We start from the raw sequence: 22,941 nt of genomic DNA, 5'->3' as shown, positions 1-22,941 counted from the left end.
ACAAAAAGCAGGAATGAACATGTACTCTACTGTAGTCATTATCCCCTCCCCCATCCTCCCATCCCCTCACCCAGCTGTTGATCCAATAGATATCATTTAATCCTGTGGAGCAAAAGGCTGATCCTTTCTACAGAGCAGAATCAAACGAATCCAGCACGTGTGGCTTCGACCCCGATTGGTGCTTTCACTGGGATTCTTTGGTGTACGGTGCAGCAGGATGTGCAAAGCCGGAACCACAGAGCACAAAACTCACCCCATGAGCTCCTTGCACTGTCCTCATCAAGTTGATCCCTTTCCACACGTAGATGTCACCATTCAAGGCACCCGAATATGTGACCTCGTCCTTGGCGCAGGCAAGGCAGAGGATGGTTTGGAGATCCCCCGTTTTGCCAAAAACGCCACGTTTGGGTGTGAGAGCATTACCGCATAAGCTCCAAAACTGCAAACACAAAACAGAAAGAGTGAGAGAGCAGGGTGGCTAATAATCCCCCCATGTAATCCTGTCCTGAAAGAGCAAATAGACTAATAGATTATGGAATATTTGGATACGACAGAGTGAAAAACCCATCAAGTCATTTAGAGTTTGACAGCCACACACAGAGCAGCTCCATTAACACGCACTCAAACACACACACACAGACCTTGAAAGAAAGTCAAATTCAAATGCTCCCCCTCCTCTTCATGTGATACTGGGAGCTCTTGCTGGGGGTCAGTGTTGTAACCACCTGATCAGCATGCACAGACACACACGCACACACGCATACACGCCGGCTCATTATTTATGAACAAGGTCATCGGGATGCACGGGCCAGGCCTCGTCTGAGGGCTAAATCCATCAAACGGAGGGGGAGAGACCGTAAGAGAGACGCTCCGTCTGCATGGAGATGAGATCACAGGGATGAAGCTTGAGGAGGGCGTCTCGAACGCAGCCGTTGGCAAATGAAACAGAGATGCACTCATCACCAGCAAGCATCAGGGAAATGACGGCCCTTTTTCTGGATGTTGCTGCATATTACCTGAAATCTGGTTCACTGCAAAACCTTTTTTACAAATTACAATAACCTTGGATCAGGATGATTCTGCTCAGAAACTGTAGGCAAATGGTGATGCTGTTTTGGACCACATAAGGACTGATCTGCAGAGGTTTGATAGATAGTCACACAATGAACAAATGAGCTCCTCAATAGTGACAGCCTGTCACACTCTCACTAACAACTATCCTCCTGACTGATAGGGCTGCTGCGCGCTAACAGGAGGGATCGATTATCAGAGACAGGCATCACAGCCTCAGATACAGCCCTGCCATCAAGCATCTAAGGCTCGTACGCACCTCAACAGGACAGGTCTCTCCAAATCCTGAGCTACTGACCGAGCCCTGAGCGAGTATTGTATATGCGTGAGCTTACTTGTGAGGTGGGGGCTGAAGGTTAAGCAGCAAACATCATAGGATCGTGAGTAATCTGGAAAGGTGTATATGCAGGTTGAAGTGTGTCACGTGCTAAGGGTTGGTGGGAGAGAGGGGTTGGAGGGGGTTTTGCAGCCCAGCCTGTTGCAGAGGCAGCGGGGAAGGATGCGGCGTGACTGCACAGCCCTCCCTGCCCACAACTGATAAGGCAGCAAGACACGGGCGCCGGCTAATCCCCTCACTGCTGAATTACTGAGAGGAGACGAGATGCTGGAGGGGTTTATGATGAGGCCAAGAGCAGGAAAGAAAGGCACAGAGGGAGAGCAGAGTAGAGACTGGAGCTGGAAAATGAGAGCGCTATGAGTGTTGAAACCAGGACCTGGTTAACAGTGTTGCTTTCTCTGTGTAACACTTAATTTCTTAAACATCCTCCAGTGAAATTCGGGCATAGTGGAAGTTGCTCCTCTTATCCCAGGATCAGTGGTATGTTACTAGCTCAGTTACCATCACATCAACACACCAACACATGCATCACCCTTCACCCCTTTCATCTCACTCATACTTTCCCCTCCCTTTCAGACAACAGTGACCCTGAATGGTCTCAGATTGCAGGGAAATACACACTCATAGCCACCTTAGAGGATGATTCTGGCATGCTAGCAAACCCTATTGAAAGCATACATGATTGTCAGATGAAGCTATTGGTGTCTAATAACTTCTGCGTGGATCATTTTATCTGCAGTCACTTGGCACTTCACAGTTACGCCTTACAGACGTACACCCCCAGTGTTCAACGCGAGGAAATGCATTTCTTTACGGATGGACAGAAATGCAACCGCACACATGGTAGAGATGCTAATATTCTCTGTTTATATCTTTATATATGATCTATTCATATGAGCATGGGTCATTATCGAGACAGAAACAGGACCACTAATGCATGGTGAGAAAAAGTGAGGAGGTTGACCTGAAAGGTGAGTAGCATATTTTGCAAAGTACTGTTAAAAGATGTATGAGCCACTATGCATGCACTCTACATGCTACCAGTGTTAGCTAAATATGCCATTGAACTTTTCACTTTGAAGAAGTGTGTCATGGTTTTGGATTCAGTCATTTCTTGATTTATTTTGGAGATTATGTCCTCCTATCACTGCCTGGCTTTATTTTTTTTTTCCTGTTAAAATTTTTCATAGCTCTCGAGGTATTCTGGACTGGAAAAAAAAACAAAAACAGAAACAGAAGGAGTTTGCAAACACATCAGAGATCTTGGAGGTTTCAACAGGAATGAATGGACTTCAGTTGACTTGCATACACACACAAATCTCTGTATGACATTATTCATACATACAATAACTGAACAGCACTAGACAAAAGGACCTAAGCCAGACAGGATGCAAAATGATGTAGTATACCACACACCCCATGTTGGTGTGTTCACTATGATGGGCTACACAAGTTGCAAAAGTCTGCCAATAGACACAGGAGATAAATGAAAACCAGTGATAGGGAGCTGCAGAAAAGAAAATCAATTTCCCCCAAATTGCACAGCAGCATGGTTTGCAAATTCCTAGCTATAAAGTAAAATATACAGGAATTGTAATAAATGGGCTACAACACCCCCACATAGGGCTACAAGACAAGGCTGAGGGAGTCTCGAGATTTTAACAGGACAGCAACAAAAAAATGGTCACAAGTAGCTTTTTTTTAAGGGTTCACAAGCCAAAGAGGTTGGAAGTCACTCGGCTACTACATGCAAAACTGCTGGTATGGCCCTTTAAACAGCTTCTAATCAGCAGCTAGTAAGGCAGTGTGCAGCTGATTGGTAGGTGTGGTGTTTATATGTATGTGTGTGGGCTCAAGAGGAGCACCCTAAGGTCTGAGCTGTCCTGAACTAATCAAAATACAAATGACCATATAATTAGCTGGGAGGAGCTGCATGAGGAGGCGAGTGCTGCCATCAGCCATGGTGCTCGTCATAGAGGTTGTGTTTTCCTCAGCCTGCTAGTGAGTGGATTACTGGGACTAAATCTCCTGGATGCTCTGAGTGCTATAATCGCTGAGCGAGCACAGGGCCGGGGAGCAGATGTCACATGGTCCGCAGGGTGAAGGCTGGGGAATTATGTGGGACAATTGCTGGATTGCCTTGGCATCGGGAAACCAGAAGGGAGGTAAAAGAAGTAGAGGAGGAGGAGGGGGAAGACCAGAGGATTCAGCAGAGACTGGAGGGGGGGTTGGGTCCGGCGGCTGGAGGGGGTTTCTGTGCCATGGTGGTGGGGGAAGAGTTCAAGGGGGAATTACTACAAGAGGAGGCAGGTCAAGCTGGATTGACAGGGAGTCATCAGTGAGATGTTACACCACTGGGAGAGACAGTACAGTAGGCTAAACCTCCCCGCCCACAATGTTTAGCCTCGCAGGGGCAATGGGCACATTTCCTATGGGAGCACGATACAGTCTCTTCACAATGTCTGGGAAATAAGCTTCCGCTGTGGCTCTGAACTCCTTGTTATTTCCTAATGGCCGTGCCGTTCAAGGAACACTACTACATATCCCGAGGGAAGGCTTGGCGAAGACACCCTGCATCGACTCATCAAAGATGTATGAACGCCACTCTTCTGTGAAAGAGAAGTGATAGAGATAGGCCTGAAAAAAGGGAAGTGAGCGCAGCTGCAGTTTGCACAAGAGATGGGTTTTAAAAGCTGAATGAGGAGGGCTGAAAAGGGGAGTAGTGGAGTCATGCTTCCACATAAAAAGAGATAATTTTTCCTCTCTGCAGTGCAGATTACTACAAATTTGAGGGAAGAGACTGTGAGTCATTGCCTGTCCTACTTATGTTAAGTGCCTAATAACCATGGACTCTGGAATAAAGTGAATTTGCATATATCTATATTAAGACTTTGATATGGTCATGGCGATAAAGCGGAGATGGCAGCAGAGAAAGGGGCATGGAGTCAACGGATTCTTCAGACTTCCTAAAAATCATAATCTGTTTTGAGATATTATGCAAATGAGGCATGAGAGCTCCAGCTCTCAAGAGCCGGCTGTAATCTACAGGGTGTAAAGTGACCAGGAAGTGGCTGTACCTTGATATGTTTGACACCACAGCTTACAAGCTTGCTCGGCTGGTACAAATCCCATGATATGTCGAATATCTGTGGGGGGGAAACAAACAATGCATTAAATATTGGGTCATCGTTACATAAACACCACAACATCATATGTGCATTATGCAGCAAATTGATCCTTCGTGTATCTCTTTACAAAAGGCTTCGAGAAGAAAAAGGAGAAAAAAAATAAATAACAGTGGAAATGAAAAGAGAAATTTGTGTTTGCACTGGCTGTGTTATAATGTGTGTGGGCTGAGTTAGACAACAACAGCTGCCTGTATTTCATCTTTTCAAAATTCCTTTTCATTAGCCGTGCACCCTCTTAGACGGAGCTCTGGAAAGCTCACGATCAATCAGGACTAACTTGTTTATGTCCCCTTTGGGCAGGCGCTCCATCCTGCGTTTTATAGCTAATTGAGGCGGTCGATACCCAGCTTGTGACAGAGTCAGGGGAGGAAGAAAGTGTTTACCCTGTCTGTATGACCGGGAGCGGCTGCCAGAACCTTCCCTCTCCTCCAGTCCCACACACAGATTGTGTTTTTAGAGTCCAAACCCACGGACACCAAACACTGCAAAGAGAGCAAAGAAAAAGAAACTCATGTCACAGATTGTACAGACTCTGCTCTGTTGCACTAATCACTGCAAAACAAACCTAACTACCTCCACTGTAGCATGGCATGCCACAATGAAAGGGCTAATAACAGCTACGGAGCAGAACAGAACAGTTGTCCAGCCTCTGGCACTTCCAGTGAGCACATTTGAGTGCTTTTTGCTGGAGGAGCCTCCTATAGCTGACTGTGAGTGAGTAGGCAGCAGCAGCAGCAGTGGAGCAGAAAAGAGGAGAGCAGCTCTTATGGAAATCCTTCTCCACTCTGCAGCTTGCACTACATGGTAGAGGATGTCCTCTTTGATCCACTGCTGAATCAATGTTCGACTTTTGGATACAAGTCTCTGGTGAGGCATTTGCAATGTTCTAACTTGTATTAGAGGGGACTGTATTTTAATGATGAGCAAAGAGGCCCAGTGTGACGAAACCCGGTGAAACTATGCAGATGAGGGGGTTGAAAGTATATCCATACTTTGAAAACATATCTATTTTATTCGCAGTAGTGATGTGGCTCAAAGGATGTCGCCCTGTCAATTTGTCTACCACTTTGGACAAGACTGAAATATCGATCATTTGTACAGGCAAGTCTTTAATTAAGAAATTTTACTACATCCTCAATATGACCATAGCCACAGCCGTATGTGGCATGAAGACAGATTAGTCAGAACAACAAGAACAAAGTAAAACAAAGGTCATGAGTTGTACACTTCGTACCAGACAGCACAACTGCAGCTCATACTGAATATCTAGAAGTGATGTCTTAAGCATCAGTATATTGTTTTTGATATTGTTTTAATAGATGGACAGGGGTAATGGCACAAGGGATTCCTCTGGATTGTCCTGGGTTCAGCTCTAACTTCCTCCGATCCAGGAACGGGAGAGGCGGCGAGTAAATAGAGCCGCTAAACTGAGAAGCGATGGAGCTTCCTCTGGCTTTAAACACTGTCACATTCCATCTAAATCCCCAGCTCTCTACCCGAGCAGGAAAATAGCACAGGGTCATCTCCCTGTCTCTTACAGCAAAATACAGGAGGTATAACTCCACTCCGAGAGCTCCTACGGGAGGAAGTGAGACGAGTGCAAATATAAAAACCGAGAGAAGGTTTCGCACACTATCGATTCTCATAGTTCAAATCAACATTAGGTGGAGACTGCAGTGTGTAAATATTAACTGGTGGCAAGTCTGCAGGGAACTGGCTTGAAAGATAACATGGAAGGTGCAACTTGAATATCTCAGGTGATGAATACGTGTTGCATGGTCCCACTCTCTGGATGCCAGTTGCTTATTTTCACATGAGTAATTATAGGCTTTTTCTCACCTTAACACAACCAGGTCCTGTCAAACTCTCTGATGCAAACTACCAAACATTGCAGCTGACTGTTTTCCTGTAAAATCTACCAAGTAGAGCATGTCTGGGTGCAGCTGTCCTGCTAATACTGCTGGAGCAATCACAGATGTGTCATTCAGAAACTCGGCCTGGCAGGCAAGCTTCATAAACCGGCCTCGAGCAGCTAGTCGAGTTTTGATTGTCACTGCTGTGCCTCTCAAACTGAAGATTTCTGGTGACACTTTCTGTTTTTGTTCTTTTCAACAAGGCACACATCAGTGCCTCATGGCAGAAACATAAAACAATAGGGTTACATTTCAAACAATGCAAGGGAACAGTCAATTTCATCATTTGAACATCAGCCCAACTGTACCTGTCCCTCAAGGTCGAAGGCCAGACAGGCGACGCCGTGCGTGTGCACATCCTTGAGTATGGACACGGTCTGCACGGTGTAGGAGTCCCACACACAGATATAAGGCTCCTTGCCCACCTGTCCTGTGGCCACCAACACACGCTCCGGATGTAGAGCTAGACTGTTAAGAGTGAGAGGGAGAGAAACATCTGGTTAGCTCTGACATCTTGCGTGCTTGTGTGTGTGTTTGTCGGACGAGGGATTCACCCTCCCATCGGAAACCACTGGGATGAGATGAACACATTAAGTCAGTGATGGGTCGGAGTATGGAAGCAGAGGGGCAGCTTGATGAGGTGACATGGTTCAATTAACTCAGTCATGCTCAAATACACACACGCGCCAGGGCTTCTTGCATGCCTACAGGCTGTTCCTAGAATATATCAAAAGCAGTAATGGTGATTCTGTGAATTTCATTTCCATTTCCTCCATCTTGCTCATTTTTCCAGCGTCCCTTGAACTATCCTCTGCCCATTTCACCTTAATTCATGTGGGGTTTTCCTTGCATCACCAGGCATATGTTTGTAACACTGTTACATAATCCCCCCCCCCCCTCCCCTCCCCTCCCCTCCCCTCCACTCGTACCTCCCCCACCTACACACAGTCCCACTCTACAGCTGAGCAACAGCCTGCTGTATAAAGCTGTCACTCCCTCCCCCCTGCTCCACCCATCCTTTCAGCAGCCGCCAGTCACGTTCCAGGCAGGCCTGAGTGATTCACTGGGCAATTCTTCCTCTTGCCTTGCCCTGGCCTATATATTTCATGCTGCGACGGAGCTCCCTCCATTATAATCAGACTGCCTGTTTTGCCAACTGCTCTCCAGAATTTTTAATCCTGGCTTGTATTCAGACAGCAGGCCGGAGAGGCTTCGCAGACCGGCCAGAATCAACCTGCTGAAGGTGTTCTTGCACTTTACGCCTCAATCTACCTCTCTTCTTCTGTCTTTGTCAAAGTTTGCAGTAGGAATCTTCATTGTCTGACACCTCATCTTCATTCGAAACGCGCTGTCACCACGGACTTGACAAAGCTTAACGTCTCCGAAAGCTGACGTGGGTTCGATGTGACAGCCCTGATCTCTGTCCTCCCTCATCCCTCTTTCCCTGTTCTCTCTCATCACCTCCACTTCCCCACCTTCTTTGCTGAACGTCTCTCCAACCTGGCACAATTTCTCATCTTACTTTTTATGAATTATATAATCAGAGCAAAGAAGCTATAAATAGCATTCAGAGGAAGAGGGAGAAAAATGATTGGAACACTTTGAGATGCAGACAGCCACAGCAGAAAAAACTGCTTTGGCACAAGCAGGTAGGTCAAAACAAATCTGTCTGGTTTGATGCTGGAACAACAAGAAAAATAAAATCTCCAACAGCATCAACAGAGTCAATCTCAGGCCAAAAGTACATGCAGAAAGCACTGAAACTCTGCTGGACTTTCACTTAGTATGTCTCATACACTACCAGCTCTGAACATGTATAATGTTTTCATGTTACTGCTTGGAAAATCCAAAGCAGTCTGAGCCAGCTACAACAAGATCACTGTTTCATTTACATTTCTGTCAGCTGAGGAGCTTGCTAAATGCCATCACTAATGACTTAGCCTGCGGTGCAGTACAACGGTTCTCTTGTTTGATATAGGCTACGGCTGTTCGATGCGGCTGTCTTCCATCTGTCGAGTCCTGTACGACAAAACTAGCTAAATACTGCAGCAATTAAGAATCCTAAACAGCCTGAAGCGAATAAACAGCCTGAAGAGCTGAGGTCTCACAGTGAAGACACAAGGATGCAGCACAGGAAGAGGCAAAGGTCAACTGAGCCACAAAGAAGAGTAGGAGATACACTTTTATCCACTCCGGCATAAATATTTTACCCTCTTCAATATGAGTAAAACAAGCTACTGAGACAGCTTTGATCCACATTCCGCAGCAGTGGTTTCGTTTGTCTGATTTTGCCCATGGTGGATTAAAAAGAAGTCTATATAGCACGGTATATTCCCAAAAGTTTTTTTGATCCAGCTGCCCATCAAACTCCATCTAAAACACCTGCTTAAAACAGAAAACGTTGAATGAAAATAAGTAATAGATGAGTATGGTGGTGCTCTGCTTTATTAGATAATAAAAGACATGCTGTCATGACACCCACGTGGAAAAGTCCTCTTGCAGAATATTAGCTGGGTTTCAGAAATGTGATTATATACGTCAAAAAATCTAAATTAGTGGTTCTGTACACTGGAGATGGTATATTTGGGTTTTGGTCAAAGTAATCAATCAGACAGGGTTTATTTTATTGATAATGCTTAACTGAAGAAGAGATTAATCAATAATCAAAATAATAATCAGTTGCATCCATAATAAACATAATATTATCTTGATAATTGACTTGATATCATCTTGATAGAATAAAAACATTTTTTTTGTTCTTTCATTAAGGTTATGTTCTAAAGCACAAGTAAACACACCCACAACTCCGCACAACCCTTCAGATTTTGTGTGAATGCAACCTAAGCACACACCTCATTATGTCCATTGTGTGACTCTCTGCTGTGTGTGTGTGTGTGTGTGTGCAGCTCAGCCACACCTCTGGTCAAACACACACAGACTACAGCATTTATGACAGTCCAAAGCAGAACAGAGAGACGGAGACAGTGATGTAATCTGGTCTCTACGTTTTTATAGAGTTCTCACCTCACACCCTGCCGGTTGCTATCGGCTTGGGGTTGTACATCATAACATCAAAGGTTGACGCCCAGACATGTGGCAATAACAGCAGATAATACAGGCAGAAGGCTGAGTCGCTGCAATTAGACACTGCCCAACACTTCTAGTGGATCATAAGTGATGATTGAGAGGGATTATTTGAGTCCTTTTTTCTTTTTTTTAGAAAAATCCTGCATAGCATACATTTAAACTATTTGCAGGGATGCAACTAACAATAATTTTCTTTATCAACTAATCTGCCAATTACCCTCTAGATTAATCAATTAATCGGTTGGTCTAAAAAAATGTCAAAACATATATTACTTTTGTCATCATCAACTCATGAATGCAGTATAATAATCTAAAGTTTGGCATCATTGACATCCGGGCTGTTTCCAAGTAAGGCTAAAATATCACAGCATGTGCAGCATCCGCCATCTCATCTTTGTAAAACATTCATAACACAACTTAAGTGAGACGTCCATCCGTGTTTATTTTCTTAATCCCAGCAACAACAATGCTGAATCATGCCACTGCACTAAGTAACTGTACTGAACTCGGGAGGATCCTAATCGGGGAAGACAGAGTTGCTCTTTAGAGACCACACTTCCTTTCACAGAGTGGCCTGGCAGCTACTCACAGTGATGATGGGACCTATAAGACCTCAGCATCTCACTGACTCTCTGCACAGAGCACATGGAAAAAAAGGTGTAAAGGTAAGAAGGAAAAAGACAGCTTTGTCACCAACAGTAAAGGTTTTTGGTACGATGTGCTTATTCTACAATCTTCTCACTCGATCTTTTTGTATTGGACTGACTTTTTCTTTGTGGTAACAATGACTTAAAGCTATGAGTTGTGAAGTTTGCAGCAGGAAAGTATTTATATACTATTTATCCACAATAAATCAAAGGAAGGTGGATAACAGGGATATGTGAATCATATCTATTAGCTATCATGGTCAGCAATAATTGTCTCATTCCCACACACTCACCTGATGCACCAGTCATTGGTTTCATATGCACAGTTTTAACTTGAGCAATATTAATATTGTTAGAAACCCAAATATACTATACTGCATGTATATTAAACATTTCACAGAACATGGTTGTCAGTTTTGAACTTTTTACCTCACACATTATGCAGAGTTAGCTCACATTCGCTCATACAGCTCGCAGGCGCAAGACTCTCCTCTGCCATACCTGACTCATTTAAACACTGACAACTCCAGCTAAATCTAACAAGAAAAAATATTTATTAATATTTATCTGTCTCTCCAGGCTAAATGAAACAAGACCAGCCTTGCTCTGGCATCTATAATCCATAGCTCTGGCTGTGGTCCATCATAAAGTTAACAAGATATTGTAATATGAGACAGCCTTTTATTCCTGTGTCCATAACACGTCGCTGCCATTAGCTCTCACTCTCTATCATAACAGAGAACATGGATAAGCCAAGATTTTGAAGAAGAGGTACAGTACTAACACATCTTGGAGAGCAGCAGAAAACAAATGCTAGGGTTGGCTCTCTTTTGACATTTTTTGATGCTGATGCATGAAGACAATACTTGATTTCTGGTGCAGAAAGTGACATTCCCATTGATATTCTCGTTAAGTATCAACTACTATTTTCAAATTAAACAAAACAGGAGATGCTGAGCATTTCAAATGCATCAGTGTTTAACAAGGCTATGAGAATTTTGCCTTAATTTAAAATTTAAAATTTAATGATTTAAACAAAACACGCATGCAATTCATTTGGTGAGTTTCAACACACAGCGCTGTAAGATTTAAGAGGCAGATACCTTCAAAGACCGAACCTATGAATAAGCAGGTAGCACCCTGATGCTACCCTCTCCTCCCACACCTTTTTGAGTTTTTACACACAAGCGATGACACAAATAAGTTCCTCCCCATCTTTATCTGGACTGGATTGTGAGAGATGTTTAGCAGAAGTCATGGGAACTCAATGGGATCACGCACTCAAATCACCTTTTGGCAATTTGGCTTATTTTTTACTGCATGTCTGTGTTTTGAAGGCATTCGCGTGCATAGTTCAGATCAGTGGGTACATGTCCTGCATGTCAGCATGCACTGCACTTCAAAAAGGACAGATTAAGCTTTGCGGTATGGACAAACTCCTGTACTGTAGGTTTTAACCACTAGCCTCAGGTTCTTTCAACTGGAATACAAATCTGAGTTGCAACAGTGTGGAACAATTACAGAAAGAAACAGTTTATACAATTGTCTAGTCATTTCACTAACACGGCTCCAGGGAAATCATGTTTTAACTACAGCATATTAAAATCCTATTATGTCATTGCCAAATAACCTGTGAATTTACATTATCTCATAAAACAACACATGCACAAGGTAAGGCCAGACTATGTTGCATCCTTGTCCGCTCTTAGTCATGCAAAAACCTGCCTAGTTGCTCCTCCACATCAGACTGGGAGACCAGTTAAAAACAGCTGCAGGGCAAGATGAGAACCAGAAGGGAGAAACAAGACCAGCAATTAACTGATGAAGTAAAGCAGCATTTTTTTTTATGTAACCCACAAACAAAATATAGCAGCAACCAAAATAGACCAAGAAGAAGAAGAAATATAAGAGCAACAGAGAGGGAGACGGACAGAGAGAAGGATTTAAATCGTCGAGCTATCTGAGGGGGCTGCATCTCTTCCACATGAGTTAGTGCAACGTGAGAGCAGTCCAACGGTTATTCAGCACTGAATCTGCTGAGGATTGCTCATTGTGCCGTGGCAGTCAAAGTCAATGGAAGTGTTTATGCACGCTAGGCACGGCACAATATGAAAATTTCACGTCATGATTATCCTGGCCAAAATAATTGCAATTCACAATATAAACCTGAACTCATAAGTCGCTTGACCTTACATTTTGTAACGGAGATGGGAATGCAAACTGGAAGTGTTGAATACATTTCCACACATCAGATTTAACTTTTTTGTGGGGGATACCATGGGCAAGCCTTGTCGTCAGCCACAGTGACAGGCTTAGGATTTTGGAACGACTGAACAGATGCGGGCTCCACCCTTGTGGCAATACAAAATAATTGAGGAATCTATATAGGAGTGTACGTTTGCAAGCCAGACAGCTTTTTCAATGGAAATTCACCACGATCATCCCAAGTGTTTTTATCATGATCCATATCACGATAATATCTGTAATTGTCCCATCCCATCCCAGAATGCGAGCTAAGCCTTTCTCTGAGATAAATTACATGGTCTGTGTCAACAATAACAGACAGCTCAAGAGATCTGTAACTTGTACTGCAAACATCATAAAGATATTTATACGAAAGAGCTTTAGATCTTTGGTAACAAAAGATTGAATGACCTTACAAAACCTCACAATTTTGCTGGCAACAGTGAGCCCGGATGACAAATTTGATGGATTGCTTTTCGCATATGCATGCTGTATTTTTTGCATGAAACATTACACTGCTGTTCAGTCAGTGACTTCTCCAGCTAAGCGTTTGAACTCATGCACTTCACCCACAGGGCAGCGGAGGGTTAGTATCGCTATTGTCCCATTAATAATGAAGCAGGAGCCCAGCTGACTACCGACACAGTATATAATGCTAGTCATCTCCCGGCCAACCCACACACACATGTCAACACAAGCGCTGGAGCGTTGAACACAGGTTGTGTGTGGCATGCTGAGAAACAGTTAGAAAAGGCAGGGATGATCGTTGCATGTGCGTGATGTAACATGGGTGACTTTGCTGTGTGTTGATCAAAGAGCAGGTGATTCAGGGTTTGTCTGGCCACGCAGAAAAGCTCTCCAATTCAGGGATGACTTCAAGGACGGCTATGTTCAAGTGCATTTTTCAGATCGGTGCTGGAAAAGACGAGACACGCAGAAAGCTTGAAGGACATGTTGAAATGTGTCCGCGTGCTATCTGAGAAGTCCATAAAAATACAGAATATTTGCTCAATAGTCAGAGAAAAACAATATACAGAAAGACTTTGTATTGGCACATTCTCTGACCAGCTGAAATGCTGCTTTTCTCAGTGTTAATATTGTGACAAATGAGATATCTTTAATAATAGTAATAATAATAATAATAATAATAATAATAATAATAATAATAATAATAACTAATGTAATAATCTAGCAACTACAAGAGGTGACATGAGGCGTGGCAGCAGTGTAATCTCTAGTAGTGAGAGAGACAGAGGCGACCCTTCAATCTGGAAGAATGGTTAGGAGCACCTGTCCACCTGGAGTGACACTGAAGCCCCCACACAAACTCTGGGGAATGCTGTTGAGAAGGCGTGTGCCCCTCAAAGAAAATATCATATTACATTACACAAGGTGACACCAGCACCTACAATGACAACACTACAGTATCAGTTCATGCTCTGCTGTGGCTGCTGGAGCTGTCCGAGGTGCTGAAACAAAACTATATCATGTGTGTCATCATTACACTACCTGATTATGTCATCGTTGTGCCCCAGGTAGAATTTCTGCTTGTGCTCCCGGGTGTTGTACACAACTCCCACACCGGCGACGAAATAGACTATTTCCTTGGCGGCGGTGTAGTACAGGTTGTTGCGGCACTGATGTCCCCGGTATCCGTACACCCACTCCAGTCTCAGGTGGCAGTTCGGAGCAGTCCTGTCAGCCATGTCCGCACTTCCGTGTGTGTCTCTCTGTCGCTGTCACGTAGGTTTTCTGATAAAGTGTCATTCACCAAAAAGGATTTATTTTAAGCCCGTGTGTCCCATTAGTTCCGTTGCATTTCCACCAGTCCAGGGAGAGCGTTGAAATGAGGCATTTGTGAGGGTCATGTGAATTTAAGAGTCTTGCCGTCTGCTCGGATGAAAGCCCTCTGACTCTATTGCACACAACAGGTTTTTCTAAGCCGCTGTCTTCATTGTGGGAAATCTACTCGTGCTTTCTTCAGCCCCGGGCTCGCTTGCGGTCCTCCTCGACACAGGTCAAAGCTCCTGTCAAATCCTGCAAAGATGGAGCTGCGCTGTTATTCCGCAAGCACCGCCCGCAAAGATGACGGATCAGCGCGCCGTCCAATCAGATCCTGAGATCCTCCTCGAGGGGGAAACAGCAGGAGAGGACGCTCCGTCACAGCCATAAAAGTTATCATTATATAGTCAGTGTGAGCTTATTCAATGGTTATCTGCAGGTAGTCCACCATGTATCTAGCTGTGATGATAATATGATTAAATATGCAAACTTACTAATAACTGGATTGGATATTTTAAAATACAATACATGACTTCTTCCTCCATTTAAGCTCCATTTAAACACAATACAGTGCGTATTCATATAACCCTCCTGTTTCAAGATTTGTAGATGTCCCAAATTATTATTTATTTAAAGATGAGGAGGACACTTGCTTCATATCTGTTCATACACAACAGCATTCTGGAGTAAGTTTTAAACCAAGAATATTATTTTTCCTATCATCACAATAAGCACCAGAAAATACAAGCAGCTGCTAATTTACTAATTTTATTAGGTTAGTTTCATGTATATAATTTTAGGGATTAGTGACAAAATGAGGGGATGTTACAAGGCTCTCTTTATTTTCTTTTAAGGATTCAGGTTTAGATTATAATATATGATATTCTTTTGTGTGTTTGTTTTTGTTTCCTTATTTAATTTTTGGGGTGGGGGGGTTGGTATTATTATTAATCATGTACTTGTAGAATCTAACCTGAAGTACTTGAGACCCTGAAGCTGCTCACTCCGGTACAGTAGGTGGCGGCATTCACCTTTAGACGGTGGTTTGCGATCCGCCATTAAACTAAAGAATAAGAATAAGAAGAAGAAGAAGTATAAGAAGAAGAAGAAGAATAAGAATAAGGAGGAGAAGAAGAAGAAAAGAAGCAGAAGAAAAGAAGTAGTAGTAGAAGAAGAAGAAGAAGAAGAAGAAGGAGAAGAAGAAGAAGAAAAGAAGCAGAAGAAAATAAATAGTAGAAGAAGAAGAAGAAGAAGAAGAAGAAGAAGAAGAAGCACCGCCCCCCTCACTAAATAGCTTGTTAGCCGACTTCTACACCTGTTTTCGCTATACCAAAGCAATGGAGGTGACGATGGACCCATTGTTCCTGGCATGGAGCTATTTCAGGAGGCGAAAGTTCCAACAATGTTCAGATATTTGCTCTAAAATATTACAAGACAACCCGTACGACCAGGTACTGTGATGTAGTTAGCCGGGCTAGCCTAGCATGCTAGCGATTATCCATTAAGGAAAGCCTGCTTGTTTGCTAGCACAGGGAAAGCTGTAGACCCTGCTGTATAATCCTGATTAGTCGAGTCCTTGTAGTTTATAATAATTTAATTTAGGTAACGTTGTAGTTGCTGATACGTCTTTGAATCAGCATGTATCCTGTTTTGCTAAAACATGGGGTCATTTAATGGTCATTACATTGCAGTGTTTGCACTTTTCATTGATATTTTCCTCTGCACTCTCCTATTCATTTTTCCTTTACCCTGCTTATTTACTTCTGTCCTCAACTTCGTCTTCTCTCACTAACTCACTGCATGCTGTCTTAAGGATTCCTCCTTGCCTATCACAGAGGTAACAGTGACTGCAGTCTGTTCCTCCCCTCATCCCTTTCCATCCTTTTTCATGTGGATAGATGACATAGGTCCTAGCTGTATCATCTGTACTTCTATATCTGAGGTCTTTTAACGATCTAAACATTATGTCTCTCACAGGCTGCATGGAGCTTAAAAACCCGTGCTCTTACAGAGATGGTATACATAGATGAAGTTGAAGTCGACCAGGAGGGGATTGCTGAGATGATGCTGGATGAGAGCTCTATTGCCCAAGTTGCACGTAAGCTTCAACTTTTCTCAGTGCCTTAAAGTTAAGTAAATTGATCATTCATTCTAATAATAATTTAATGGTTAAATTTGTCCTGTTGATGAGACTTAACTTTCTTCCAGGACCTGGAACATCACTGAGGCTCCCTGGAACAAGTCAGGGTGGAGGTCCTACACAGGCTGTCAGGTACTGTCAACCACACAACTGCCTGTAAAATGGCTTGAAACTTTTGCCATTAATGATATTTTCAACAAAGTAACAGTAAGGAACACCTGATCAGAGTTTTCCCTTCTGAATTAAAGGCCTATGACACAATCAGGGCGTCCAATAACAGGATTTGTAAGGCCCAGCACGCAGTCAGGGCGCCCAGGGACGATGGAGCAGGCCATCAAGACTCCCCGCACTGCTAGCACTGCTCGTCCTGTCACCAGTGCTTCTGGGAGATTCATCCGCCTGGGAACAGTGAGTAAACTTTTCTAAAATAGTGTCAGTCAGCAGGAATTGAGAAGCTAAGTTTGAAACGCAACTATACTTTTCTCACTAGAGCACTTATTTGAAACACAGAATCTTCCTTATCTTTCATTTTAAATAATTATTTCCAGTGTGATATTTGTGTTTCATTGATCCATGTCCATAGTATTTCCCCCACTAGATATTAATGTTGTAAGACCAATGCCTTTCACCTATTAGTGCTTCTGTTTATTTTTAATCATACAGACAATGAAGAAAGCCATGAACCATGACCTCTTGTTTCACTGTTTCTCCAGGCCTCTATGTTAACCAATCCAGATGGACCATTTATAAACTTGTCAAGACTGAATTTGGCAAAGTATTCCCAAAAGCCTGATTTATCCAGGGTGAGACTGTGACTTGCAGAAATTAATCAAGATTACTGTTTTTTTTTCTCACATGTCAAATAACTATAATGTCCCTTCTCAGACACTTTTTGAGTTCATCTTCCATCATGAAAACGATGTGAAAAATGTAAGTGTTGTATAAATCAGTTATAAAACAAACTGGTTTGCATTACATTGTAAGATTGTTGACTGTCATTCAAGTAACACAAACTTCATATTTCTTGTCCAGGCTTTAGATTTGGCTGCTCAAGCTACTGAACATGCTCAGTTCAAAGACTGGTGGTGGAAAGTTCAGCTGGGGAAATGCTACTACAGGCAAGCAACTCACAAACATCCACATTGTTTGAGCTACACAAACTGATATTTAATGAAGTTGCATTTTTACAATCTATGTAATGACTCATGCATCTGAACGTTGCAGACTTGGCTTATATCGAGAAGCAGAAAAACAGTTTAGATCAGCTCTCAATCACCAGGAGGTGGTGGATACATATCTCTACCTTGCGAAGGTACTGATATCACAGCATTACAACACATAACTAAGTTGTTTTGCAATGGAAAATATTCTTTCTATGAGCTAAATGTTTGCTTGTGGTTTTTCCTCAGGTGTATCAGCGTCTGGATCAACCAATAACAGCACTCAACCTTTTCAAGCAAGGCCTAGACCACTTTCCCGGTGAGGTTACCCTTCTAACAGGAATCGCTCGCATACATGAGGTACAGTATGTCACTATGATCCCTACTATAGAGTCCACTGAGTTCTCACTGCAGATGCAAGGAAACCATACGTATTGTCTACACTGTTATACTGTCACAGGAGATGAACAACATTCCATCAGCCACTGAGTACTACAAAGATGTCCTGAAGCAGGACAACACTCATGTGGAGGCCATAGCCTGTATAGGCAGCAATCACTTCTACACCGATCAGCCTGAGATCGCCCTACGCTTCTACAGGTCAGATAAGCTTTTATGAATAATTTATGTACTGTATTGTTACAGTGTAGGTAATGAGAAGCTATATCCCATCTGTGATTCAATAAGCTTCTCCCATTGCTAGACGGCTCCTCCAGATGGGGGTGTATAACTGCCAGCTGTACAACAACCTGGGCCTGTGCTGCTTCTACGCCCAGCAGTACGACATGACTCTGTCCTCATTTGAGAGGGCTCTGGCCCTGGTGGCCAATGATGAAGAGCAGGCGGATGTGTGGTACAACATTGGACACGTGGCTGTGGTGAGTTCACAATCCCTAAAAAAATATCCCAGAATGTCTGATAATTTGATAAAATAAATTGAATATTGACTTTTAGCATGTAGAGCTCACATGCTTACGACATACAAGTAGAAGTTGGTACAAAGTGCATATGTTTTATATTTACAGGGCATAGGGGACTTGACACTGGCCTACCAGTGTTTTAAACTTGCCTTGGCTTTTAATAATGACCATGCTGAGGCCTACAACAACCTGGCTGTGCTGGAGCTGCGCAAAGGTCGTGTCGAACAGGTGAAGATGTGTCTTTGAGTCAGAGAGCTTTTAGTACACGGTTAAAATATGAGGTGTGAGATCATAATGGAGCCCTTTGTGTAAATGTAACACAGCCTATTATTAAAGAACCATTAAAATGTCAAGATTATGATTAAATTTTAATGTAGTCTGTGTTACCAAAGACTATTTCTTATATACACCAAGCACAGTAGTGACTGTTTGAAAATGTTCCTTCATTTTAAGGTTACACTCACACAATAAATCCAGCAAGCTATAAGCCACCGATTGCACCAACCAAGAGCTGGGTGCTAAATTATTTAAGCATTGATAATAAGATGTGAGACAAAATATTATGAGGGCTGTTGTATGAAAATGGGGTTATCCCAGAACAGCATGGATTGTGTTCTTGCTCCCAGGCCTGAGTCTCACCTAGCTGCAAAAAAATATGAAAAATAGATGTTATTTTCTCACCAGAGTAATGTAACGGGAGCTATTTTAGTTTGATTGCAACACTGCATCATGCCCTGAAGGCTGTTTATATACATTCTCCAGTACATTTTTAACAGCAGTTTAACTGCCACTGATCTAACAAGATGTCAGGATGATGTCTGAGCGGATATCCATTCCTCAGATGCAACCCCAATCTAAATGAAGAAATACAGTGCAGAGTTCTTATCCAGATAAACTTTGATGAAATATTATACTGTCTGTGATATTAATGGTTGTCCTATCTTTGATCCAGTCTAAAGCCTTCCTGCAGACCGCTGCATCGCTGGCCCCTCATATGTATGAGCCACACTTCAATCTCTCCATTCTCTCTGAAAAGGTAATTTATTACTATTTAATTAATCTGAACATTAGCAGTAGTTAAAAAGACAAAGTATAATCTCCATGATGTTTTATCTGTGTTCAGATCGGAGATCTTCAGAGCAGTTACACTGCGGCCCAGAAGTCCGAGGACTCCTTTCCCGAGCATGTCGACACTCAACAGCTTCTTAAGCAACTTCGGCAGCACTTTGCGGTGCTGTGAGCATCTGACCAGCATTCTGAGGAAACAAGGGGCAGTTAGAATAACGTAGGTGTCCAAGACTCTGCACTGCTTCAAAACATTAGTTCATTTAAATACTGGAAGGTCGGTAGGTTATTCAGACATGGAAGTCAACAAATGGCTGTTAGTTTTGATTTGTGTTTGTTTATCAAATGGTACACTAGCTCCGGTGGTTAAGTTAACTCTACCGGTTTTATTATCTCTGTTGTGTGTTGTGTATGTCTGTGACTTTTGTTAGATGAACTTAGAAACCTGACTCTATGTCACACAACAAATGACATGTAGGAATGTACAATTCATGTGAAGCTGTATGTTTCCCTGATGAACTGGTAACTTAATGTGCAGATTTGTATAGCAAATACAAAATATATGTATATAGTAAAGGTAAATATTTTATTTATTGCAGGAGAATAATTTGCTCATTTTATAATTCATTTCGTAAATCAGATGTATTTTCTGTATTTCAAACTTCCTGACTGTTTTGTAGTCCCAACAGACAATAAAAAGAACAAATCGGATGATGTGTAAAAGCCTCTAAGGCAGAGTCAATTTGTCATTCAAACAATTAGACATGAAGTAAATGTTTTTTTTTTTAAATGTACTTTAATTCGTGAGTCTTGGTGCCATTTCGCAAATCCATTTCAGGTCATGACTACATGGAGCATCGTTCCAGGACTTAAAGGGGTTGCTCCTGGGATATGTAGCTGCACAGTCTTCATTGCCACTGTTGTTGGGCTCTCCATCATTCCAGTACCTGAAATGAATGATAGGTTACTTTGTTGAGCCATAATTACTGCTTTGTCACTGTATCTTTAAACAAATGATTAATTACTGTTGCATTTTTCAGAATGTACACATATAACTGTTACCCTTCAGACAGTCTTGTTCCATCCCGCCATTTCCAAATCCCTTCGTCCTCCACATCTCTCAATCCAATCCAGAAGCCACTGTGGCCTATAGCTCTCGAAGGGTCTTGATAATTATTTATCAATTCACTTATTGCCAGCTGACAACACCGGAAACACACAAACACAGACACACACAAACATGTATATATCCATTTATTTTGTGGGGTTCAATGTCACTGACCTCTAATAAATTCTTAAGCATTATCAAAAAGAGTTACAAGAAAGGAAATGCAGATTTTTGTGTGGAAATATGTTGACTAAATGTCGAGTCTTACGTGTTTCTCTCTGCTGTCTACCACTGCCAAGTCGCCTCCTCGTCTTGTGCAGAACTGTCTGGCTTCCAGCCATGATCTGCGTGAAATAGCTTCAGAGAAGGCGAAGTAGTAACACAGTGAGTTCATGAAAGTCCATCCTGGTAAACAGTGTCTGCAGCCCTCCTCTGTAACCAAAGAAAACGGAGACATGATGTGTTGTCGGTTAGGCCACAATTATCATGTATTTATACCTTGATAAGACATAAAATCATTAAAAAAAGAACGACTCTCACTTATCATTGGCATATGGGATTTCAACGCTGCAATGTCCATTCTAATTTTGTCAGTCTGCTTCTCGTAGTCTTTAGTTCTTCTCTTCTCGTGTTCAAGCTCCCACTTGGTTAGTTGCTGCTCACTGATCTCTTGTGCCAACTGTTTCTTGGCTTCATCCCTGCGTTGGATTGCAGTGTTGTATGTAGCCTGCAATTTGGACACCTCACCGCTGATGTCCATTACAGTACGGTCCGCATCAGTGAGTTTTCTGTCTGTATGTGGTGAAGATGTAGTTGAGTCTCACTTTAAGTTTTAGCAGCATAAATGCCTGTTTACACACTTTCCATCACATATACAATCACATACAGTCAGAAATGTGAAATGTGACAAAGTACATTTACTTTACTTGCTATATTTAAAGGTGCACTATGTAGTTAAATTTTAATCAGAAGAGGAAGATGATTTTTTTTATGCCTAAACAATAATAACACCCTTTAATACCACACTGAAAATACTTCACTACTAGTAAAACTTGTGAATTCAAAACCTTTCCTCAGTGGAACTATTATCAGCAAAATGTAGCTTGAAGTATCACAAGGAAATTTACTTAATATGCAGTGCCCTGTCAGTATTTTCCAAGCTAATCTAAGATGTTTTTTTAAATAGTTTATTTAGTTTAAGAAGTCGGACACTTTTCTCTACCCATAAAGGAACAATTGAATTGAATCCTTCAATACTCAAGTTAAGTACCTCAAATTTGCACTAAAGTACAGTATTTAAGTAGATGTACTTAGTTACATACCACCCCTTGTTAAATTACATTTAAACTTTCAATGGCTGCACCTCTTGCTGACTTTGCTTTTGTTGGAAGACAAACTTTACTTTCAACCTTTCATTCAGTGGCTGAAACATTATAAAACATGTGAAAGTAATAAATTGAATGTTATTAATTGTTCATGTAATGTCACCTTATATCTAACACCACAACATTTTCACAATATTGTCAATCTAGGAGTGTTTTATAGGTTAACTGTAACTTACAGTAGACTCCCAGGCCAATATCGACTGCCAGTAGAATGACAGCCAGCACGGCGAGACCGACTGTGAGCCGCTTGTAATGATCCAAACGGGATTCAGGTCTCACCATGGACATGGACACTACACAGAGAAGTGGTGGATCAATACCAAGGCCATAAACATAGCAGTATAGTTCAATATTAACCAAATAAAAAACAAATGGTTGACAAAGGTAAAAAAAAAATGAAAAAAAACACTGAGCGAAGATGGTTCTGGGACTGCACTCAGACTCAGACTTTTTTTCCTTTAATTTGTCCCTTATCTGTATATTCTACAGACGATAAAACCGATGAAAAAGATGCATTTAATAACTTATAGCAAAACATGTTTATAAATGAAGTTGCCAATACTATTTCCTGTACTATTTTAGAATCCGGTAGCAGTATCAAAGAACAGATTATTCATACAAAGATTCTTGTCAATGTCGCCCAAATTAATTCACTTTTCATTCACTATACCTTGTTGCTTCTCTTGGCTCGAGTAGAGAGGATGGTCATCTGCGCTGAAGTCCTCTTGACTAATCAGTTTGTTATATGCACCATCAAAAGTACCACCTGAACTTTCTGCGTCCTCCATTTTGACTGTTTAGACGAGAGCAGTCTGACATATTTGTCCAGGAGAGATTATTTGTCAGGACATTGCCCTGTGCGTTGGTGTGTGTAACATCACAAACAGAAAATCT

At 42.1% G+C, this 22,941-nt stretch overlaps 3 protein-coding genes across 4 annotated transcripts in view; 1 reads left to right on the top strand and 2 right to left on the bottom strand.

Annotated features, from left to right (window-relative positions):
* Positions 1–14,405, bottom strand: part of eml5 (EMAP like 5) — a 38,523-nt gene extending 24,118 nt beyond the window's left edge. The window contains exons 1-5 of the mRNA XM_073483943.1: positions 13,997–14,405; positions 6,818–6,977; positions 4,980–5,078; positions 4,486–4,554; positions 254–439 (exon numbers count right to left, since the gene is read on the bottom strand). Coding sequence (XP_073340044.1) covers positions 254–439; positions 4,486–4,554; positions 4,980–5,078; positions 6,818–6,977; positions 13,997–14,193 — 711 coding nt within the window. The 5' untranslated portion in view covers positions 14,194–14,405. The remainder of the gene's footprint in view (positions 1–253; positions 440–4,485; positions 4,555–4,979; positions 5,079–6,817; positions 6,978–13,996) is intronic.
* A 960-nt stretch (positions 14,406–15,365) lies between these two features.
* ttc8 (tetratricopeptide repeat domain 8) lies at positions 15,366–20,265 on the top strand. The gene is made up of 14 exons (XM_073483748.1): positions 15,366–15,720; positions 16,247–16,367; positions 16,478–16,541; positions 16,658–16,817; positions 17,123–17,212; positions 17,295–17,339; positions 17,442–17,527; positions 17,634–17,721; positions 17,819–17,929; positions 18,030–18,169; positions 18,273–18,447; positions 18,595–18,717; positions 19,442–19,525; positions 19,613–20,265. The coding sequence occupies exons 1-14, from the start codon at positions 15,607–15,609 to the stop codon at positions 19,727–19,729; spliced, it is 1,518 nt and encodes a 505-aa protein (XP_073339849.1). The 5' UTR covers positions 15,366–15,606; the 3' UTR covers positions 19,730–20,265.
* Positions 18,845–22,853, bottom strand: LOC141010688 (uncharacterized). Of its 2 annotated transcripts, XM_073483752.1 has the most exons (7): positions 22,718–22,853; positions 22,224–22,340; positions 21,203–21,454; positions 20,931–21,094; positions 20,617–20,753; positions 20,350–20,501; positions 18,845–19,745 (listed from the first exon to the last, which is right to left on the bottom strand). In XM_073483752.1, the coding sequence occupies exons 1-6, from the start codon at positions 22,833–22,835 to the stop codon at positions 20,351–20,353; spliced, it is 939 nt and encodes a 312-aa protein (XP_073339853.1). In that variant the 5' UTR covers positions 22,836–22,853; the 3' UTR covers positions 18,845–19,745; position 20,350. The 2 variants fall into 2 exon arrangements, with proteins under 2 accessions (XP_073339853.1, XP_073339852.1); XM_073483751.1 differs by lacking the exon at positions 18,845–19,745 and having other exon boundaries at positions 20,122–20,501.
* Between the last annotated feature and the right edge of the window lie 88 nt (positions 22,854–22,941).

Source organism: Pagrus major, chromosome 16 (genome assembly GCF_040436345.1).
Source record: "Pagrus major chromosome 16, Pma_NU_1.0".
Taxonomy (NCBI): domain Eukaryota; kingdom Metazoa; phylum Chordata; class Actinopteri; order Spariformes; family Sparidae; genus Pagrus; species Pagrus major.
This window is presented reverse-complemented; position numbering and strand designations above follow the sequence as displayed.